The 22,364-nt window shown below is 34.3% G+C and overlaps 1 protein-coding gene across 6 annotated transcripts in view; it reads right to left on the bottom strand.

Moving 5' to 3' along the window:
- Positions 1-1,028: 1,028 nt before the first annotated feature.
- Positions 1,029-22,364, bottom strand: part of RICTOR (RPTOR independent companion of MTOR complex 2) — a 127,834-nt gene continuing 106,498 nt past the window's right edge. For 2 of the 6 annotated variants that reach the window (XM_004265976.4, XM_033421237.2), the window contains 9 exons: positions 20,765-21,773; positions 20,407-20,478; positions 16,784-16,961; positions 15,927-16,011; positions 14,900-15,133; positions 7,499-7,654; positions 7,043-7,166; positions 5,635-5,773; positions 1,029-5,515 (listed from right to left, as the gene is read on the bottom strand). In XM_004265976.4, the coding sequence (XP_004266024.1) occupies positions 5,441-5,515; positions 5,635-5,773; positions 7,043-7,166; positions 7,499-7,654; positions 14,900-15,133; positions 15,927-16,011; positions 16,784-16,961; positions 20,407-20,478; positions 20,765-21,773 (2,072 nt within the window). In that variant the 3' untranslated portion in view covers positions 1,029-5,440. The remainder of the gene's footprint in view (positions 5,516-5,634; positions 5,774-7,042; positions 7,167-7,498; positions 7,655-14,899; positions 15,134-15,926; positions 16,012-16,783; positions 16,962-20,406; positions 20,479-20,764; positions 21,774-22,364) is intronic. The other 4 variants (XM_033421234.2, XM_033421235.2, XM_004265977.4 and 1 more) reach the window with 4 other exon arrangements.

The following is a 22,364-nucleotide window of genomic DNA, read 5'->3' as shown; positions in this document are numbered from 1 at the left end:
TCAGGTGCACAGCAAAGCAACTCAGCCATACCTATACATGTATACATTCTCCCCCAAACTTCCCTCCCATCCAGGCTGCCAGGTTGCCACTGAACAGAGTTCCCTGTGCTATACAGTAGGTCCCTGTTGGTTATTTTAAATATAGCAGTGTGTACATGTCGATCCCAAACTTCCTAACTATCCCTCCTTCTACACCCTTCCCCCCTGGTAACCATAAGTTAGTCCTCTAAGTCTGTGAGTCTGTTTCTGTTTTGTAAATAAGTTCATTTGTATCGTTTCTTTTTAGATTCCACACATAAGGGATATCATAGGATATTTTTCTTTCTCTAGGACAGTACTTTATATACCAAAGAGTTTAAAAAAATGAAACAAACTGTCTGAAGTTCAGCTATATCATCACAGTTTTCAGAGGTGATGATGATTAAGCGTGCTTTTAGTTTATTTGGGGGCCAACGTTTTTGTTGAAAAACAATAGTAGAAGGCAATATGAAAATGATACACATGTGCTTAAAAACCAAACTATCCAAAACAAATCTATTTCTGAATACATTTTACCACATTTAATCAACTGTAACAGACCCTAGCTTTGACATTGAATTTTATTCTCCAGGCTTGTAATTCCCCTTGTGGTATTTTCTTTTGCCACTAGGTGGCTGTAGGTTAGCTTACCTGATCCAGGTCAGTTTCTGTGAGAAATCAAATAGCTTATACAGAAAAGTTACCATCATACCATCATTGCTCATTTTGTATATTAATCACTAAAAGAATCAGAATTGTTCTATAGATCGATCCACTTTTTCAAACCCTTTACAATAAACTGCAGTTAAAAAATAAAAACTGTAAAGATATTTGATTAGATTATGAAGGGTTTAGAAAGTATAAATAGCTATTTTAAAACATTTGGAACAAGCCGCTATGTGTTACTGAACCAGATTCTTATCTATGGTACCTAAAATTCAGTTTTACCAGCCTCAGTGGTACATAAATCAACACTGATGGTTTTAAAATTTCAAATAGAATGACACAAGTTTAAGAATTTTTAAGTACATTTTATTAAGAATGTATCCCTTTGATAAGATTATGCTTCAGGAGGCTTTTAATGCCCTTGACATAAAACTGTACACATTATACAAAAACAAGAAAACCACAAAAAAAAATCAAGGTGAGCAAAACCATTAGAGGACAAACCTTATTTAAATTATACACAACTCAATGAAATATTCTTACGGAAAATATATAAATACTTTTTCTTTCTATGTTACAGTTATACAATATAAATCAGATTTCAATGTCTGTTCAGTGACCTACAAACACCAGAACCTCCAAATATGTAGCAGCGTATTACTAAATAAAAAAGAAAATTTTGTGGTTAGGGAGCATTAAGTCAGATTTTTTTCACAATCCCTTACCACTTTTCAAAACTAATTTACACCATTTGTTTTACAATGCAGCTTTAGGGTTTCTGACAGGCCAATAATGGAACATTTTCAACTATTATCTATGAAAGTTTTAATCTCCCCCCTCCTTTGCCCCAAGACTTTGCATTTTGTGCTAAATCAACCTATTTAGTGGCAAAATTACAAGATATACTTTTTTGGCATAAATTATATTTTTCAAATTAAATATTTTATAAAGAAGGTCAAACAAAATGTGCAATTTATGCATGCTGTGGCATAGCTATCCACCTATATTACAAAAATACTCTAAAGGGGAGAAAATCCACATTCTGTGTGAGTCATAAAACACTACTATGAATGAAAACTACCCTGGGAACCTAAAACTAAAAGAAAAAACAAATGCTCCTAGAAAGATTCTCACAGATTTCAATATTGTCTGATAAGCACTGCTATTAATTTTACCGGTATGCTTTTATAATCAAACTCTCACTGTAGTGATACTCTTGAAATGAAGCTGGTAATAATGTATTCCCTGAATGGGGAGACAAGGGAGACCTTTCCCAACTTACATTTTGGAAAATGTGAAATGTTCTTTTACTCCAACAGCTCTTCTCATAAAACTCTCTCAATTAATTGTTTCTTTTTTCCCATGTTCAATGGAGTGTGAATTTGAGACCAAACTGGAAGCATAGGACAAAAGGGGAAAAACCTTACTTCCAAAGGACCTTTCCCAAGGTAGTTTACAACGCTCCTCTCACACAAAATTAGCACCTCACTCTTACCATGCAAAAGTAACTGCAGTTATAATTTGGATGACAATTTGATTGCTTTTTATTGCTTAATGATCTGTGCTTTAATGTGGGAATAAAAGGCATCCTCTGAATGGAATGAAAAAAAATTTATATAAATAGCAGGAGACAAATCTAAATAAGCATTCCCACCTCACTGCTGAACACTCTGCCATTGTAATATGCCCAGAAAAACTCAGCTTTAATTACCTCAAGCTCTGGATAAAAGAGCTCAAAACTATTAAAGCCACCCCATTTCAAAAGGACTTATACACCTGATGTTAGAGTAACTACCATAATAAAGTATATACCTTCAAAGAGCCTCTTTCAAAGTCAATGTCTTACAGAATGCCCTTATGCTACCAATCTTCATTAGAAAATTTTTTATTAGGGAGAAAAGACTTTTTCCCTCCTCAAGTCTATCTAAGCATAAATAGGAAGTAAAAGTATAAGAAATTTTAGACCATATTTAATTACAAATACTAATTTCTAATTTCCGTATTTATCAGTATTTACTTATTAGTATGTGAAGCTGAAATCTGTTCTTGAAAAAAATTTCAATTAGAAATGACAATTCACTTTACAATTAGAAATTCACAGTTTACAACCAGCACAACTGCCCAAATTCCTCCAAATTATTCAATAATTACCAGTAGTACAAATTTATATGGACTAAGATTAATTCTAAAATCTTGGAAAACTACAGTATTGACATTATTTTGGTATTTTATAGTCTGGTAATATCTATTACATATAGGTGCTTTTCTCAATTATTTCTATTACCACTGACAACATTCCTAACCTTTTCTGCTATAATTTAATATTTTAAACACTTAAGTAAATCACTTGGCACCGCATGTGAGCATTTTTCATCATAGAAGTCTACTTTTATACAAATAAGTACTTAAAGGAAACATATTAGACCTGTCAGTGAAACATGGATAAACCAAATAGCAGTATACATTTAAGTATAGACATCTTTTTTTCTTAGATTACTGAGAACCACAAAGCTCTGTCTCCCCAAACTAAGTGCTATAGGCAAATATTATGATATATACACACATCTTTCAAAGTAATAATCAAAAAAACTGTTCAGGCTAATAGTAATGAAGACTTCATTTCAGGATGAATGAGTGAGGTGGGGTCCAGGGATGAGTGTGTGTGTGTGTGTGTGTGTGTGTGTGTGTGTGTGTGTGTAACAAAAAATTTACTGTTAACTTTTGAGGGATTAAACCACAGATTTTATATTAACTGAGGTAGTGTTTAAAATGAATGTCTAAAATATGTTAATCCCATTATTCATAAGATTACTACATCACCTCCTTTGGAGTTTTTAATCACTATTTGGTCTAGTATCTCTGACATTTGGTTCTCCGGAAGGCAGTTTAATCATCCAAGACCAAAGACCAAGGTGACAGGCAACGTTCTTAGAAGTACTGTTAACATTTAAATAAACACTTGGGTTCAGTGATAAATTAAAGTTAAAAAAAAAAGCATTTCTTTTATCTTCAATTGGATTTTATGAAAGAAAATCTGAAGAACCACTTTTTAACATAAGCAGAAGCTTACAGCCCTTATCTGCTTTGTTATAATGTAAGTTGCTACACAGTGCACATAAGAACAATTCACTGAAGTGCAGTCAAAGAGGTGTTATGAAGTGAGATGAAATGCTTCATCCCAATTGGAACTTTCAGTGCCAGTATATTTAAAAAAAAAAAAAAATCTCTGTGAGTTACGTTTTCTAGTTCACAGGGTTCTTTACAGAGATCTCAAAGAACAAGCCCATTATAAAAAGGATCTGTAATATGGGAAGATATTAATCCATGTACTATGACTGTGTCAGAGTTGATGCATAACTGTAAAAATGGTCTAAACAAATGAATTAAAAAAGGGTCCTAATCAGTCCAGCTGGATTTTTTTTTCTATTTATATATAGACCTCAAAAAAGATAATCCTTTCATTTACAAGCATTCTAATGAGGATGGCCATGCTTTTTTATATACAAATTTGCATATATGTTTAATTCCTGTAAAGATTTCCAAATATTTTTAGACATACACAAATTAAACACACAAATAAACAAAACCTTGCCCTCATCAACTTAATTTTGCAAATGTGATAAAGGCAATTACTGTACTCATTCATAAACTCACCTATCACTGCATTTAGTTTGTGCAAAACAAGAACACTGATATAAAAATTAAATTACTGCTGCTTTAAAATTTGGTACTTAAGGCTTTTCACTACAATTTTTAATCGTAATAGTAAGTTTCATTAATGATTTTTTAAAAGGAACTATGGCTTTTCTTTTCCCATGGAATGTATAAATTGTAGGCAAACTTATCTTTTCCTCAAGAGATGCAAGATTTTATTTAATGCTTTCTTTTGCTTTAGGTCTAAATTAATAGTGCTTGTTCAAGTTACGGTTTAAAATGGTGATATGGGAAGCTGATGAAAATGGAAGTCCACTGAAAATATATGCATTCTATGAATGGAAAATACTTTGAATTATAAAATAATTTTTCTGATTTTAATCAGGAACTGTAGTGAAAAACCTTAATTAGTTCAAATAGCCTACAATAACACATTGCAACAAAACTGAAGAGATGGAAAACAAGAAACTTTATGTAAGTCTAGTAATGTAAAAATAATTTATAAGTCCTGGTTGTTGAGGCTCTTCTTTCGCTGTGAGGCTACAAACCTCTGAAGTAGTGTTATAAACATGAAGAAAAAAGTGGAAGGGCCAAAGATCCCCCTCTAATACCAGCAGTTACAGCACACCACATTGTGCTAATAGGATGCACCCTCAGAGACACTGATTCCTAGTTTCCACAAATTAGTTAACAAACAAGGCATCTTTATATTTACCCTAAAAAAAGAATTCAGAAATAACGGTGTGAAGGGTGCTTCTGCATATCTTATTATTGTTCCACTGTTATTATGCTCTTAAAATGAAAAAATAGAAAACCTATGTAGGTATTCAGTGCTTGGCTCTTGCATACAATGGTAACTAAAACTCTTAAAACTGTGGTAATGAACAATGAACCCCTAAAAGGGCTCAACGGGGGAGAAAGGAAGTTGTTTCGGTTAGGGAAGTCCGCAGTTCCAACTGCTCATGTACCAGTAATTGCTGGAACAGCGTAGCGAAGATACTCCTATCTTTGCTGCCCAGTCAATCGGCATTTTCTGAGGCTTTTAGAAGTCCACAAATATGAATATATATAGTATACATCTATATACATCATAAATATGAGGTCAGGATTCAACAGATGTATCAACTATAGGTTGCTTTGGTGGTGTTGCCAAGACAGCCTCTGCTTCTTCATGCATCTAGAAAAGAAGTGGTAAATTATTAATGACTTTCTACTGTATCAACAGATATAATCTCTTTTAACTTAATTCAAAGAGATTTTTGAAAGATAAAGTTCAAAAGTACAAATCCTACTTACTTGTAAAAACTGTACATCCTGAAATAATTCTTGTATGAACCTCCGACATGGAAGTCTAAATGTGCAGTGTGACAGCAAATGGGAAACCTCAGAGTAAAGGCATATGTCATCAAATGTTTGAGGATACTTCTCCTTAATTCTAAAATGGAAGAAAGGACTAGGATGTGATAAAAATTATAATAATGACTTTGCTATTTTCTTTCAAAATATCACTTTTTAAATATCTTTTTCCTCCAGATATTGATTAAGTGGTACATCTGGGTGATGGCATAAGAATATAAAATAGTAAATATTCCTACCTCACACTTACATTAGCTATTTTAAGTTTGGGATTATCTCTTAAAATGATAAAAACACAAATACTTCTTGGAAAGTTAGAAATATTCTTTATCACTGGCATGAGAAATTACAAAATTTATTTATCAGCCTAGGATAACTCAAGTATTTTCAAAACTAAGTTTTAAAATAGAAATAAGTTTTTAAAGTTAGACTGAAATTATTAATATCCTTGACTGGGCTCGCTCTCTTTATCTTTCAACCTTTAACAGTGGCTTTTAGCTGGCAGAGCATCTCAGAGTCAGTGGTGGTATGGGGTAATGCACAGATTAAGGACACACTATACTTAGAGCTTCTGACCAGGAGGTCTGCAGTGGGACCCTGGCATCTGTGTTACTATTATTTTGTAAAGCCCCACAGGAGACCCTGAGGTGCATTTTTTTTTTTTGAGGACCACTGCTTTAAATAGTGCAAATCAAAGATGCTGAAGATTGCCTGAATTTTCTTTTATCATGTTGCTGTGATTTAGAAAAGCAATAAAAATTCTGCAACTTTTATTAAAAGAAAGGAGTAAAAATAGGGAAAAATTAAACCAAGAAAATATCACTTATTTTTATGTATGCCAGCTTTTCTTAAGCTTTAAGGTCTCAGGATACCCCTACTTTCTTAAAAATTACTTGAGAACCCCACAAATTTTATTTTTTGTGGGTGATAGCCATCAATAATTACCATATAAGAAAGTAAAACTGAGAAAATTTCAAAATATTTATTAATTCATTTAAAAAATAAAATTATTACATGTTAACATAAATACATATACTTTAATGAAAAAAAACTATATTTTACAAAACTAAAAAAGTGAGAAGATTGGTATTGTTTTACATTTTTACAGATCTCTTTAAAGTCTGGCTGAATAGAAGACAGCTGGATTCACATACCTGCTTCTGCATTCAATTTGTAACCGTACGCTAGTTTGGTTGACGTATGTAAAGAAAATCTAGTCTCACTCAGATATGCCATGCAGTTGAGAACCACTGATGTAAGCTAATTAGTCTAACTTTTGAAGTATTTCAAATATCTTTTTCACCATAAAAAGCAGAACAAAGAATACTCATGCTCATAGCTTACTTACGTTAAAAGCCCAGTTTCATGACATTTAGTTGAAACTGAACTACTCAAATTAATGACTAATCTCAGAACTTCTTTGCGAAGGAGTATACGGCACATTGGTGTATCATCTGGAATTGTTTTAACACCTGAAGAGAAGATTAAAATATTTTATCTATATCACAATAGAAAAGTATTATAACTCATGGAATTTGTTTTTTCAACTCTACCAAATATATAAAACTGAGATAAATTGCACATGACCTGCCAATCATTTTGGGAGCAAAATTCTTTCTAATGAAAGCAGATAGCTAAGAGGGTATGTATCAGCAGCTGATATAGGTGCAACAGTTATCTAAACATACCTCAGTAAAACTGACTTGTCATAGTTATGAGACAACTTTAATTAACAGTATGTATCTACAACAACAACAGACTAAGTATAGTTATACAGGGCTTGGATTTAAATCTGAAAACTTACCTAGTAGCAATTCTGTGCTTTTGGTGCTGCTGGCTGATCCTTCTTGAGACACTCCATCACTGCATCCAGAAATGCCCGAAAATTTAGAGGGAACTACTTCTAAGGGATTATGGATAGTCTGCTCACACCAATCAGAATATGGAATGTCTTGAAGATCTGAAGAAAAAATTAAATCAATTAACAGATCATAATGGCTTAATTCCTATGCTTGCACTGTATACTATAGAAGAGATGATTCCTTGTAATTTCTTTCCAGTCTTCAATAATTATTTTCCCTGATGAAGATTTTCAAAGTAAATTCAGACCAGATAGTAAAATTTGCTAAATTCTAAAGACATTTATACATAAAATTTTATACTCCTAAATTATAAAAAATACATAAATACGTGTTTATTTAAAGAATTCAAATAAAGATGTATACAGAATAAAAAATGAAGGTACCTTATCTACCCCCTCTCCCATCCCTCCCACCCCCAAACTAAATACCCCTCTCTTAAATATATAAAAATTCAGATATTTGCTATTTTAAATTTCTCTTTCTTGCTCTTTTGGTGTATAAGTGGGATTATACTGTATCTATTATTCTATCACTTGTTGTTCCCACCATTTAATAATTACCAATATTAGAATCACAGTTCCCTGGGCTTATCAGTTCCTTCCTTAGAGTTAAATTTACTATACTACCCATGCATTGCTAAGGTATACTCCTAGATGGGATTTTAAGGTCAACCAAACATCTTAGTGCTGTTAAAATTATTTAAAAATCTCCTGAGCACTTGAAGTGATTAGAGCAAATGGAAATCAGAAAGTCTTTGATTATCCTTTTAGGAAGTAACATTGGGCAACCCAGAAATCATGCAACCTCAGTAGCTACAAAAGAGATTGAGAGAGAAGAGACACACTCAGCCAGAAGGTGAGACCTCTTGATAGCTAGTTCAGTCCTCTTTCCACTACAACACATTGTCAGAGTATTAAAAAGAGCTTTTAAAAAAGCTTTTTAAAAAGTCCAGGAAACTAGACCAATGTAAACACACACTACCTCTCCCTATGCTGTTTTCAACAGAATAGATATCACCACCTCATCTCATCTTTAAGCACTTCCTAAGATTAGTATTTACATAGTACTAAGCGGAATATGCTTTGGTTCCTCAGAAAATCAATTTAGCATAGCTTTAATATTAAGGAAATCATGCATCTGTCAGGCACTTAAAAGTAATGTATGGTACTTAAATTATACATTGATTTAAAATATAAAACTACTGCCAAAAGATCTGAGAACTAAAGATGTACTTAAAAACCAGCAATGCTGAATAACCAGGTAAGAGATGACTATGTTATTTTAGACTCAGTTGATGAGCTTCCCAGGGAGTAAAATGACAAAATATTCCAGTGCAAGGAACAATAAGAAAATTATACTTCTTTTAATCAACATGTTTCTGAAAAGTTATAAACTAATTCATTTCAGCCTCACCTTCAACCAGTGATGACTCCTAACATTTCTAACCTGTTACAACCACATCTTATTTCTAAAGATATCATTCATTCTCATTAAAAAAAAAAAAAAAATCATGAGTCTAACTAAGCCAGGCCAAAAGAATTAGTTTCTTCCATTGGAAGACGTGAAAAAGCATCCTAAATATAGTGATAACAGAAGGCTTTTACTACTACATGGGGTATTTTTTTGTGTGAAACCTGCTATAAACCATATGAATAAATTTTTTAATGAAATAATTACATGTGCTAAATGGAAACTTCAGAGAACAAGTGGGTAGAATATAGGCACTATTTATAAATTGGCACGATAAGGAGAACCAAAACTTCCTGAAACTGGGAAAGGACCAGCTAGTTGGCCTCCTTCTTCTTATGCATGGAAGGTAATGTCTAGGACTCTGCTGAAGGCAAAACTGTGCATACTATATTGATGATACTGACTTTTAGGGACCTTTATTTTCTATCTTCTCTTAAAAAGTATTCAATGCAATGATACTTATACTTTTACTCAACACATTTTATTTCAAGATTATTTTTAATTTGGATGAAGCATTATGTCCATAAACTGAACCATTTTATCTATGTGATTGATGTTTAGTTTCTTCACTGTAGTTGTTTGCTTTTACTGCTTCCTCTCTTTTTAATTAACAATATTCTAGCTCAGCTTTATTTTATCTTTTAATTAAAAATGGAGACATGAAGCATAGGACAGACCAGACTCTAAGAAACTGGATACCTTCTTTATTCCCTGTATCTGGGCATAAGGCTGACTCCAGCCACTATATGTGGGAAAGAACAAAAAGCTCTAAGCAAAAAATTACATAAGTCCATATGGGCTAATTAAGAAAAATCATAAGCTCAATTTTTCCTATCAGAAAGTAGCCAAGTCGCCAAATAGCTTATCTGAAATGCTGAAACAATTCTTTATGAAAAACATTAAGAATTTCTGTGAGGAGCTCTGTCTCTGGTAGATATACCCACCTGATCACCAGTTCCCCTTGGCAGCAGGGATGTAAAATGAAATGAACAAGGAGATTTTCCTTAGGAGCACAGTAAGATCATTCTAACTGACCTGTCAGAATTTATGAAAGAATATTATTTCTAACATAAACAACTTAGTGTGAGTTACCATTAACGGAGAGCCTACTGAATGTTAATCTTACATGTTAGTAAGTACCAAAACCACACCATAAGGCAGGTATCGTTATTCCTATTTAGAGATTTAAGAAAAAATTAAAAGTAAATCTCAGTGAAACTACGTAGATTGCCCAAGATCAGATAACTAATAAGATGGAAAAGTTTGGCTTTGAGCCTAAGTCTCCTTGATACCAAAACTCACACTCTGCTATGTTTACACCAGGGGTCTTCAGTGTTTCTTGAAGCCCTGGCATTTCCTAGCCTTCTCTACCCCCAATTTTATACTTGGGCAAGGCTAGTAGATGGAGTGCCACCCCACTGTTCCCCTTACATCCTCATCTGCATACCACTGAGCTTTTGTATAGATTTTGATTGAAACATGGGTTTTGCAGCTAAAATAATTTTGAAAACCACCACTGTCTCTTTAGGGCCCTCCCCTACCCCATGTAGTTTCTACCCACTCCTCACAAATTTGTCAGTTTAATAACCTAGACATTCAAACTGATCTCTTGCCATTATCTTTTATAGTTAGCTCATTTTTTTTCCCAGTGCTCTCTCTTTCACAGATGGACTGGTCTACAACACTTAGAAGGTTTCCCACTCAGTTGGTTAGCTACATTAGGGCAAATGTGGTGGTATACATAAAAATGGACCCAAAAGAAATATATAATACTAAATGTTGAAAGGCCAACATGTTGCCTTGCACACTAAACAATACAATGCACAAGTATCTGTGAAGGTGGTAGACACAGAATAAAATGTTAGGAAATATCCTAATAGCCTTTCCACTGAGCTTTAACATTTTTTGAACAACTACCACTACCAACACTACCAACACTACCACCAGACTGAAAGTTTCAAAGAATGAAAAGTCTTGTGTTCAAGTCCTGACATCCCTTTAAAATGATCATTACATAGTAGAGGGACAACTTCAGACTATAACTACAAAGCTACAGTAATCAAAACAATATGGTACTGGCACAAAAACAGAAATATAACATATAGACAAAGGGAACAGAATAGAGAGCCCAGAAATAAACCCATGCACTTATGGTCAATTCATCTACGAGAAAGGAGGCAAGAATATACAATGGGGAAAAGAAAGTCTCTTCAATAAGTGGTGCTGGAAAAACTGGACAGCTACATGTAAAGGAATGAAATTAGAACATTCCCTGGCACCATATACAAAAATAAACACAAAATGGATTAAAGACCTAAACTCCTAGAAGAAAACAGAGGCAGAACACTCTTTGACATAAATTGCAGTAGTATATTTTGGATCTGTCTCCTAGAGTAACTGAAATAAAAACAAAAATAAACCTAATTAAACTTAAAAGCTTCTGCACAGCAAAAAACAAAACAAACAAAACAAACAAAAAAAACACCCCATAAACAAAATGACAACTTATGGACTGTGAGAAAATATTTGCAAACAATGCTACTGACAGGGGATTAATTTCCAAAATATACAAACAGCTCATACAGCTCAGTATCAAAAAAAAAAAAAAAACCCAAACAACCCAATCAAAAAATGGGCAGAAGACCTAAATAAACATTTCTCCAAAGAAGACATATAGATGGCAATGAAAAGGCCAACAGGCACATGAAAAGATGCTCAGTATCACTAATTATTAGAGAAATGCAAATCAAAACTACAAGGTATCACCTCACACCAGTCAGAATGGCCATCATTAAAAAGTCTACGAACAGTAAATGCTGGAGACTGTGAAGAAACAGGAATGCTCCTACATTGTTGGTGACAATGTAAATTGGTGCAGCCACTATGAAGAACGGTATGGAGGTTCCTTAAAAAACTAAAAACAGAGTCACCATGTGATCCTGCAATCCCACTCCTGGGCATATATCCAGAGAAAACTCTAATTGGAAAAGACACATGCACCCCAATGTTCATAGCAGCACTATTTACAATAGCCAAGACATGGAAGCAACCTAAATGTGCATCAACAGATGAATGGATAATGAAGATGGAATATTACTCAGCCATGAAAAAGAATGAAATAATACCATTTGCAGCAACATGGATGGACCTAGAGATTATATTAAGTCAGAAAGAGAAAGACAAATATATGGTACCACTTATATGTGGAATCTAAAAATGATACAAATGAACTTATTTACAAAACAGAAATAGACTCACAGACATAGAAAACAAACAATGGTTACTAAAGGGGATGGGGGGATAAATTAGGAGTTTGGGATTAATATATACACACTATTATATATAAAATAGGTAAACAACAAGGGCCTACTGTATAGCATAGGGAACTATATTCACTATCTTGTAATAACCTACGATGGAAAAGAATCTAGAAGAGAATATACATACACACACACAACTGAATCACTTTGCTGTACACTTGAAAGTAACACAAATATTGTAAATTATCTATACTTCAATTTAAAAAAATAGTATAGGAACTATTTTTTAATTATCTGCCATGGAAAATAAAGACGTCTCCTTTCTGATACACAAAATACTTAATATGGCTGATACCAGTGCTTCTCAAACATTCATGTGTACATGAATAACCTGGGCATCTTGTTAAAATGCTGATTCTGATTCTGCGTGTGGGGCAGAGTCTGCATTTCTAATAAGTGCTCAGGTGATGCTGATGCTGCTGGTCTGCTGACCACACTTTGGGTAGGAAGGGCTCTGCAGGACTTGGTCCCTACCCGTTTTTCTAGACTGATTCTGTATTTCCTCTCCCTTTGCTTTCTGAGCTCCATTCCCACAGGTGTCTTTTTAGTCCTTCCTACTTCCCATACTTGCTCCCATCAGAGAAGACCTTTGCTCATGCTGCTTCCTCTCTCTCAAAATTCTCTATACTCCAGTCTTCACTTAGGTTCTATTCATTCTTTCAACCACAGCTCAACAGCAATTCTTCCGAAGTCTCTTCTTTGATCTGCCTACTTGGTTATATTCCTTTGTTAATACCATGTACCTATCCTTGATGGCGCTTGTTACAAACGCAGTATTTATATTAATATTTGTGTACTGATTGATCGAGTGGTCAGTCAATCCATTTCCTTCTCCATTGGATAAAAGCTCAAAGAGTGTAAGAATAATATCTTTCTATTTTTCTCTCTCTCAATTGTTTTCCTAGCATCTAGTTTAATGCCTGATCCACAGTAGTGATGTAATAAATATTAAGTTGAATGCATAAATCCATAGAGGTTCAGTGACTTTTTAACAATTAGCCTGCCTCCCTTCATACCTCCGAGAGGGGTATCAATAGTAAACTGTAATCACTTCCCAATTAAGAGTTATTCTCCTCCTCACTTCGTATCACTAGAACAACAGGTGGAGGGGTTCTGATCCTGTGCCAAGGTGAGAGCCTTGCTGACTGCAGCAAGTCTTCCACAAGTCCCACACTTGATGTGACGCCACTTGATTACTAGCTCAATAATCACAAATGGATTAGAACTAGCTGGGACTGTCTTGTGACTGGGTAATTAGGGAGCTGGCTTCCCTATCTCATTTGATAAATAAAGAGAAAACACTTACATAGCAAAACTCCACAGTAAGTGCTTCATAAGTATTTGTTGAATGAGTAAATGAAGAAACAGAACTTAGAAGAACTAAAATATCATAAACAATGTATAGACAAATGATTTTAAATAGCATCTTCTTTACTGTGTACAATACATCAGAACAATAATGCCCAAACCTTTCGCTCACAGAAAATGAAAATAATTATAGCACTCTGGGTCCCTGGACAGGACTGTTCACAGTGGTAAGTGCCTAGTCCAAGGGTTTGTCAAACCCAGGCCCGTTTGGGGCATGGAGCCATGGAGGGGATTAATCTCTCAGCACATCCATATCCTATTTGTGGATGTGGTACAACAGTGTGCTGCAACCCATCAGTTGGGAAGTTCTGAATCAGGATGCCATGGAGAAACGTGGATGAATGACCCAGAGAACTTTGGTTATCACTAGATTTTTTTGAGGGTGGCTAAGTGATATTCACCAAGAAAAGCTATCTACACATATTTATAAAAAAGCTGAATCTGGATCTGATTCATTCACTCCCTCACCAAAAAAATATTGAGTGCCTAGTATATAAAGCAGTACTCAGCTGAGTATTAGAAAATAAAAATGAAAAGGCATGACAGACCATACCTTGAAGGAACTTATTGAGTAGAAGGGAAAAAAATAACCAAGCAATAATTATCATAAGAGATCTATGTACAAAGAGCAATGAAAGTAAAGAGGAAGAAGTGTCAACATATGACTAAGAGGGTCACAGAAAGCTTTGAAGATAAAACAGCCCCAACTCTGAGGATGAGGTGGGCTTGCCAAATGGACTGTGTGTGAGCTTGCATGTGTGTGAGGAGAAGGCGCAAGAGGGAACAGTAGGGAAAACACACTCTTCATGCCTAGAACCATGAAAAAGAGCACAGTCTGTTCAAAAAACATCTAGTCAGTAGCGGTGTATCAATTATAAGATAGGAGAATGGTAAAAAAAACAGCAGACAGATCACACAAAGAGTCTTGTGTGCTGGACTTGAATAGGCAGTAAAAAAAAACTGTCAACAGCCTAATCCAAGGCAGTAGTATGAAAGATGAATTGGAAGGGGAAAAAACTGGAGACAAACTTACTAACATTCCCACAGGGAGATGCTGAGTGACCGTACTAAGGCTGAGGTAATGCGAATGGAGTAAGAGGGATGATCAATCGGGCTGGAAGATGACTTGTGACTGGAGCAGATTCAAAGACAGGTGGGTTCATCTTGAAGGACATAATCACTCACCTGAATGACTACATATTGCACTCAGTTGGTTACTGGGCTGGAAACCCAGAATTTCAATACAGACACAATAAAGGCAGTTATCATCTGTATGTTCCTGTAGTCCAGTGTCTTCTGTGCTTTCTAAAAACAGAGAAGCATCTGAATGGATTGAATTCATTATTTCTGTAAGACTCATCTGCTGTCGTAGCAAGTGAAAAGAGTTTTTTACAAGACCTCCAGTTCCAGATGGAAGACCTGTGCATAAGTAAATACAAAACATAATCTGATGAAGATGGTATCAATGACACCTCTTTCAAGGTGCCTTAAACTATGTGAAATTTTAAAGAAGGGAAATTAGGGAAGAAAACCAGAACTCCTTTTTATGATTCAAAATCTAACCTTAACTGGGGAGAAAAACAGGATAATTTGCTTTAAATTATGAAAATAATTAACATCAGCAGATATACTTATATTACTTTAATATGGGGTTTTAAATACAAAATAAAAAATTAAGATTACACAATTAGGTATCATTTCAATTCTTAATATTTGTGTAATCAATTCTTAATATTTGTGTAAAGAAAAGTAATAATTCCGAGTCTAAAGAGGTCCTTGTTAAGAAAAAATCATCAAGATTTTAAAGCTTTAAATTTGTGGCTGATAGGCATATATTAATTAAAATACCACAGCTCATAGCAAAGAGAGATCATGTAATGTATAAGTACATTTTTCTCTCTCTCCTTTCCCCAAACAGCTGTTGCTTAGACCTATGAGTGTAAGTGTTAAAATTTTTTCACGTATTGTTTGTTTAAAACAGAAGCAACTGATCTGGTCTTTGTCTTCTTGAGAGGCTTGGTACTTAGTTGGAAAAACACTTTAAGTCTCTCGCAAAAAAATACTGTGGTTTAATTTTAAATTGACTCAAACAATTATTTTGCTATAATTTTTTAAGTTGATCCAAAAGTAAGTATACCTGAATTTTTAGTGTCATCCTACTGAAAAGAATTTTCTTTTTAATATAAAGAGGAGAACAAAAACCATGCATTACCTCCTGCATCATGGGCAAACACTCTTGCACCTCGATCATCATGTGGAGGTATGTTTTTTGCCTGAAAATAGGGAATATCCTTTACCTAAAATAGATATGTCATGGTAAGTCCTGTTATAAAAATTCACTTTATGTATATCAGCATAATTAAATGAAATGTAATTTAAACAGAATTACTATAGCACATGAACCTATAATGAAAAGATACTGAAGAAGGTTAAATCACCAAAACTTGACAAAATAGCATAAAACTCTTAAGGTCCTTATCTATTCTTGGTGACTTAAATGGATATTAAAATAATTATTTTAGAATTTATCTAAAATGTTTTTAGACTTCTAAACAAATGTGTATTCTTTAGTACTATCTACCTTCTAGAGATTTGTGAGTATTTCGTGGGATTAGCACAACATGTGGCTGCCATGTTTGGGATAAATAGGATCAAGGATTAAATAAAACAAGGAATACATTGTACATTTCAAACTTACACAATGTTATATGTCAGTTATATCTCATTTAAAAAACACAATAAGGAATAAGTCAAGTGTGACTAAAAAGCAAGATTAGGCATTAAAATTTCTATAGAGAATATACTGATAAAGAAATCAAACAAGATGCTGATTTAGTGTGAGGAGAAGGATAATGTGCTGGGGACTTAGAGATGCTAAATAAAAGAGTATAGAATAGTTGAGAAAAGTGAAATAATTCTCATGGTAAAATTTCTTTAAATAACACTGCCTAAAAATACCACCTTCCCCCAAATTAGTATTTGCTCTAAATTATAATTTCTAATAAGCAGTTATAGAATATGAAAAAAAACGTAAACCAACTCATAAGAAAACAATAGAATTTATGATACCTGGAATATATCATTGATGTCTACTGGAAGAGCAAGACCAATATAGTCATCTGAGCTACCATACGTTGCACTGGACACCATGGACCTCACTGAGGAGGATCGCTGCAGGGTATTTTGGTTAATAGGACTTAATAAATCTTCTTTATCTAGCGAAGCATAACTTAAAGCTTTCATGAACCTATAACACCATTAAAAAAACTATATTAGTTTCTTGATTTGTTACAGCAATCACATAAAGAATTATAGTTTATTTTCATACCTTCATAAAAGAAAGGAAGCTAGTCAAGTACTAAAGAGTGCCATCTTATTTACTGAGAACATATGAATACTTGAAAATATTTCTCTCTTATAAGTTGATATATAAAACGTCGTCAGTAATGTTGACTGTTGACCAAAAACAACTGTTACGGTCTCCCAGGTAAAAGTGAAAAGGTGAGCAATTAAGATAACTTTCAACATCTAGCAGTAAAAAATAAATAAAAAACTGACCTCAGAAAACAGAGGTATTATCCAAGAACTAACTTCACAACCATTTGAGACTGCTAGATTTGCTATCATATAAGTAAGGGCACGTCTACTAATTCTATTTAAGATTATTTTTATTAAAATAAGGATAATCACTTATTCTTTGTGTGGTAATTACTTTATCAACATAAGATTTTGTAACACAGAAGACAGACACAAAACAGTAAAAATGGGACTCCCCTGGTGATGCAGTGGTTAAGCATCCACCTGCCAATGCAGTGGACACGGGTTTGATCCCTGGTCGGGGAATGCCACAGAGCAACTAAGCCCGTACGCCACAACTACTGAGCCTGAGCTCTAGAGCCTGCATGCCACAACGACTGAAGCCCGTGCACCCTAGAGCCCGTACTCCGCAACAAAAGAAGCCACCACAATGAGAAGCCTGTGCATTGCAACAAAGGGTAGCCCTCGCTCGCCACAACTAGAGAAAAGCCCGTGCACAGCAACAAAGACCCAACACAGCCAAGAATTAAAATAAAGTACACATCTAAAAAAAAAACAGTAAAAATGGTATCATATATAAATATTACAAGAGACAGTTTTATATGAAGCACTGATATTTCCTCAATGCATTCCTTACCAGTGATTCCATAACATGGAATAATGACATTTCCATAAGATACACCTTTCTTATACAGATTTTTATTCATGCAACAGACATGCTAAGATATTTATCATACGCCTGCTTTGTACAAGGTTCCACACTATATGTATACTGCTATTTGAAAACTCAAGTCATTTAAAATGTAATAACATACCCTGATATTAAAACGAAGAATTATTTTGAAAAGAACACAAAATAATGTTTTATAAATAGTAGCTATTAAAATTATCATAGCAAAACCCACTAATTTCTACGAACTTCCACCTAAAAACCACTCATAATTGAAATTTACAAATTTTATAAAATAGGTCAGTAGTTTTTAAATTGTACTTTGTTATACCTCTGTGATTCCACAGAACTCTTCAAAGACTACTGGAGTGAAGGGGAAGAAATTACTGGTATACTCACCTCCACAATACCTATTTCAACCAGAATAGCTCTGTTTTTACATATTCTACGTTTTGGGTTTCCACAGCAATGTTTTTGTGAAGAAAGGTTTCTCTACTTAAAAAGCGACATTTAAAAAAAGCTTAAAACCACTTGATCTAGTCCAATCTCCACTAGATTAGGCAATTGAGGCCTACATACTTCAAAATTCATGAACTTTACCATACAGATTTACCACGGTAAACAACTGAGAGGTTTGCCTGGGTTTGTTCTGCATTGATGAGGCTTGCAAAACTTTTGAATTCCAAGCAGATGAGACATTATAGCATAATTTATGGAACTTTTTCCAAGTTCATTCATTCAGTGCCAGGATTATAACTCAAGATTAAGGATTCCTACTTCAGTGTTTTTTCTGCTATGCCCCAAGGAAATACTCAGTAAGATATGGTTTTTAAGAATGCTGGATTCATGCTAACCATTATACCATAGGTATCAGTATGACTACTCTTCTAATTTTATAAGAAAAAAAAAAATCTTCTCAGCCTAGATTCCAAACTATTATTTTACAGTAAATGTGTAGTTATCGTCCATCATTTTCATTTTCTCTGAACTAACCAAAGGAAACAAGTGGGAATAGGAAGACTAATGTCTACACAATTTTTTCCTCCATGGAACCCAGTACACAGTTAAGTACTAAACACAGTTTGAAGAATAAGTGACAGATTTGACCAACATGAGATTTTTGTTAAGCCTCATGCCTCTGTACAGCTGTTTCTGTTTCTCTTGACTGCTTTTTCTTTTTTATTCCCCTCCCAAGAAATTAAAAACATCTATTAATCCTTTATAGTGCTGATAACTTGGCATTTTATTCCAGGAGTAAGATTTCCAAATATCCTTCTCTTGATCTAACAGAGAATACAGGAAATAGGATCCTAAGAACCCAGAATGATTAGGAAATAGTGATTCGGAATAGTTGTTTCTGGTTTATTCTAATGAATATTTAAGCAATGAAACTTTTTATCTGTGCTTTAATCAGTTTAGATAGAAATGCCTGCTTCAGTGAGACAGAATAACCCTAACTGGGTGGTTCAGAGTTAACAGCGCTTTGGTTATTGTACTGAGCTCTAAGATGGTGGTACCCTTACTGCTTATTTTGGTGTGCTCCATTACTGCCCCTTGCTGAATGCTACTAGCTGCTGTAGTCTCTGAGTTTCCAAATACTTCGTTGTAGTATAAAAGTTTCCTCCTTTGCCACCAATTTTATCAGCTCTCCTTTCCTGTCAGTGTCCCTACCAGTAGCAGCTTATAACTGTTGCTTCCATAGGCCTGAAAATCTGATATACAAACTTGTTAGAATAAACATCAACAAACTATGAATGTGGGTCAGAGGTACTTCCTTTGAATAAAATCTGTGAAGTTCACTGCATAGGTTTATACTAGTGAGCTGTTGGGAGGGATGAGGCTGTCAGGTAGATAAGACATTACTGCATAATTTATGAAATTCTACCAAAGGGAATATAATTTATTATTTGCTACAAGGGATCTCTTCTACTAAATGTGTTAACATTCCTGAAACAAAATTGCTTAATAACTTAAGAATTTGGTTATATAAGAGCCAAATGGATTACATGAAAGAAATAACTATCAATAATAATAGTGATGATGATGATAACAGCTAACTTTTATCGAGTGTCTTAGTATGTGCTAGGCACTAGTCTCAGTACTTGACAAATACTAATCCATTTAATAAATGAAAATGAACAATCTAAAACTAAAGAAAGTTTTTAGAAGTATTTGGTCCAACAAAAAAGGAAGGTATAGAAATTTTTGCAACAATAAAATTTAACACTGCATATCTTTTATAGGTAAAATCTACTACTTTGACCAGCTTGATATAATCTTTAGATATGGCATAGAAATCTCCCAAATGCTCCTGAGCACAGGCAAACTGCTATTGCTGAATTCTGAGGGCCAAGTAATTCATTTAATGTTCATTTGGTTCCTACTTAATAATCATAGCTACTTAAACTGAAAAGAATTATACTGAAATTTTCAGTTATCTTAAAAAAAAAAAAAAGTCAACTTTTGGAGCCTTAAATTGACCTACCTGAAAAGGTTGTTTGTTATTGTAGGTCTTAAGCTCCTGATTCCCCCGACATGCTTCTTTTTAAAATCGATCCTTGCAGAAGCGAGAAATAAATAAAAAAAAGCTTGTGACTTATGTGTCATTGTAAAGCATATATGTTTATTTTCAGGGCCTAAAGGAGTTTCTTTTCCCCCCTCGCAGCTGCAAGAATCCATTTCAAATCATATCGGGTAACTAGGAGCTTATAGCCTACTATAGTAAACAATTATAATAGGTCAGTTCTGAGGTTTACGTAGATGTAAAACCTGGCTAATGCTTTACATTTAAGTCTGTTAAAATGCAAACATTATTGTTCATTTTAAAATGTATATTTGCTCACCTGCTTGGTGTTAACCTGGACTCAAAGCTGTTGGCTTTCATGGTGATGGTATCAGTAAACAGCACATCTTTTGCTGGAGACGCCAAAGCTTCAGAATGAGATAAGGATGGATGCATTCTTTGCTGCTGTAATCTTTTCAGTGTAGCGTAGCCAAAGGCATCTCTAGAACTTGTGTAACTAAAGTTACAGTCTGCTAGACTTTTAATTGTAGCAATAGAGGGTGCTTTAAGGGACTGTGCTCTTCTAGGAAGTGTATGAGAAGAACCTGGAGGCACCAGGGACACTGAGTTTGATTTAGAGAGAGAGAGATGGTTAGACTGTGGCGTCAAATAGTGGCTTGTCTTAACAGTTTTAGTACTTACCACAGTACTCATACTTCCACAGTCAGTGTCCACAGTCGTAGCATCTACACCTACTGTCTCTCGTGAAGGACTTGAGCTCATTGAACTTATGCCACTTGTTGTAGTGTCTGTATTAAAACTTTGGCTACGTATCTTCATATGTGAGCTCGCTGAACTTTCTACAACTAATCTCTCTCGGCTTGTGTTTTCTCTGTGATTCTCTGTACCAAGACTCTTGGTGAATTTTAAGTCATTCTCTCCAATACTTGGAGTACTACCAGTGTCTTCAATGTGCTTATTCCCAACAAATGAAGTTTCTAATTGTAATGTTTTCTGTACTGTGGATATGGGTGTGAAATCATCACTATGATTAAAGTCAACACTGGGCTCTGTAAGCGTTCTGATCCGCCTGTTGCTTGTCTTATTTTCAGATGACAGTTTCCCTCCTTTTGGATCACTGCTACTACGATGTTTTTTATTAGGCAAAGTAAGCGAATTTAAGATACGATTCTTCACAAGTTTACTAGAAGCAAAGAAAGGGAATGAATTTTTATCCTTCATAGGTCCAGATCGATCATAAAATGCTGGCTCTGCATCTTCATTGATATCAAGGAAAAATGTACTAGTAGAGCTGCTGCCAAACCGGTCATCCTCCATTATGAACATACCTATGATCAAAGGATTAATAAAAGCAGATAAAAAAGGACAAATAATCATAGTAACTATTAGTGACATAATTCAGGAAATTTTTGTTTAATAGTCACCTGGGGAAAAATTTTTCAAAAATAAAGAGTCAGACTGCTGAGCCACATAAAAAGAGCTTCCTTGAGACCCAGAATTTGTCCTTGAATAAAATATAAAATTTGTCATTATGATGATCTTCTGTTATTTCCAAAGAAAAACTACAGAACTCATTATGTCACAGCTTGCATAAAGTTTCTTTTATCTCAGTGAGTTTCCAAACCCTCCAAATATTCAAGATAAAATTAAAGGCAAAAAGGAGACTTGACCCTGGATATTTACTCAGTTGGTACAGATTCCTGGTGGTTTATTCCTCAAATCACAATAGGCAAGAAAAATCAATCTTATAAGAAATGAATGTCCAATCTTAAGCAAACTATACTTACAAAGAACCGAGTCACAACATTTTAAATTCATGTTTAAACCAATTATATTTATTTCTCACTTTGCCTTAGGAACTAAGAAACTCATCTAAATTCAGGGCCTCTAATAAAAGACTCAATCCAGGTGCCTAATGA

The sequence above is a fragment of the Orcinus orca genome, chromosome 3 (assembly GCF_937001465.1).
Source record: "Orcinus orca chromosome 3, mOrcOrc1.1, whole genome shotgun sequence".
Lineage (NCBI taxonomy): Eukaryota > Metazoa > Chordata > Mammalia > Artiodactyla > Delphinidae > Orcinus > Orcinus orca.
This window is presented reverse-complemented; position numbering and strand designations above follow the sequence as displayed.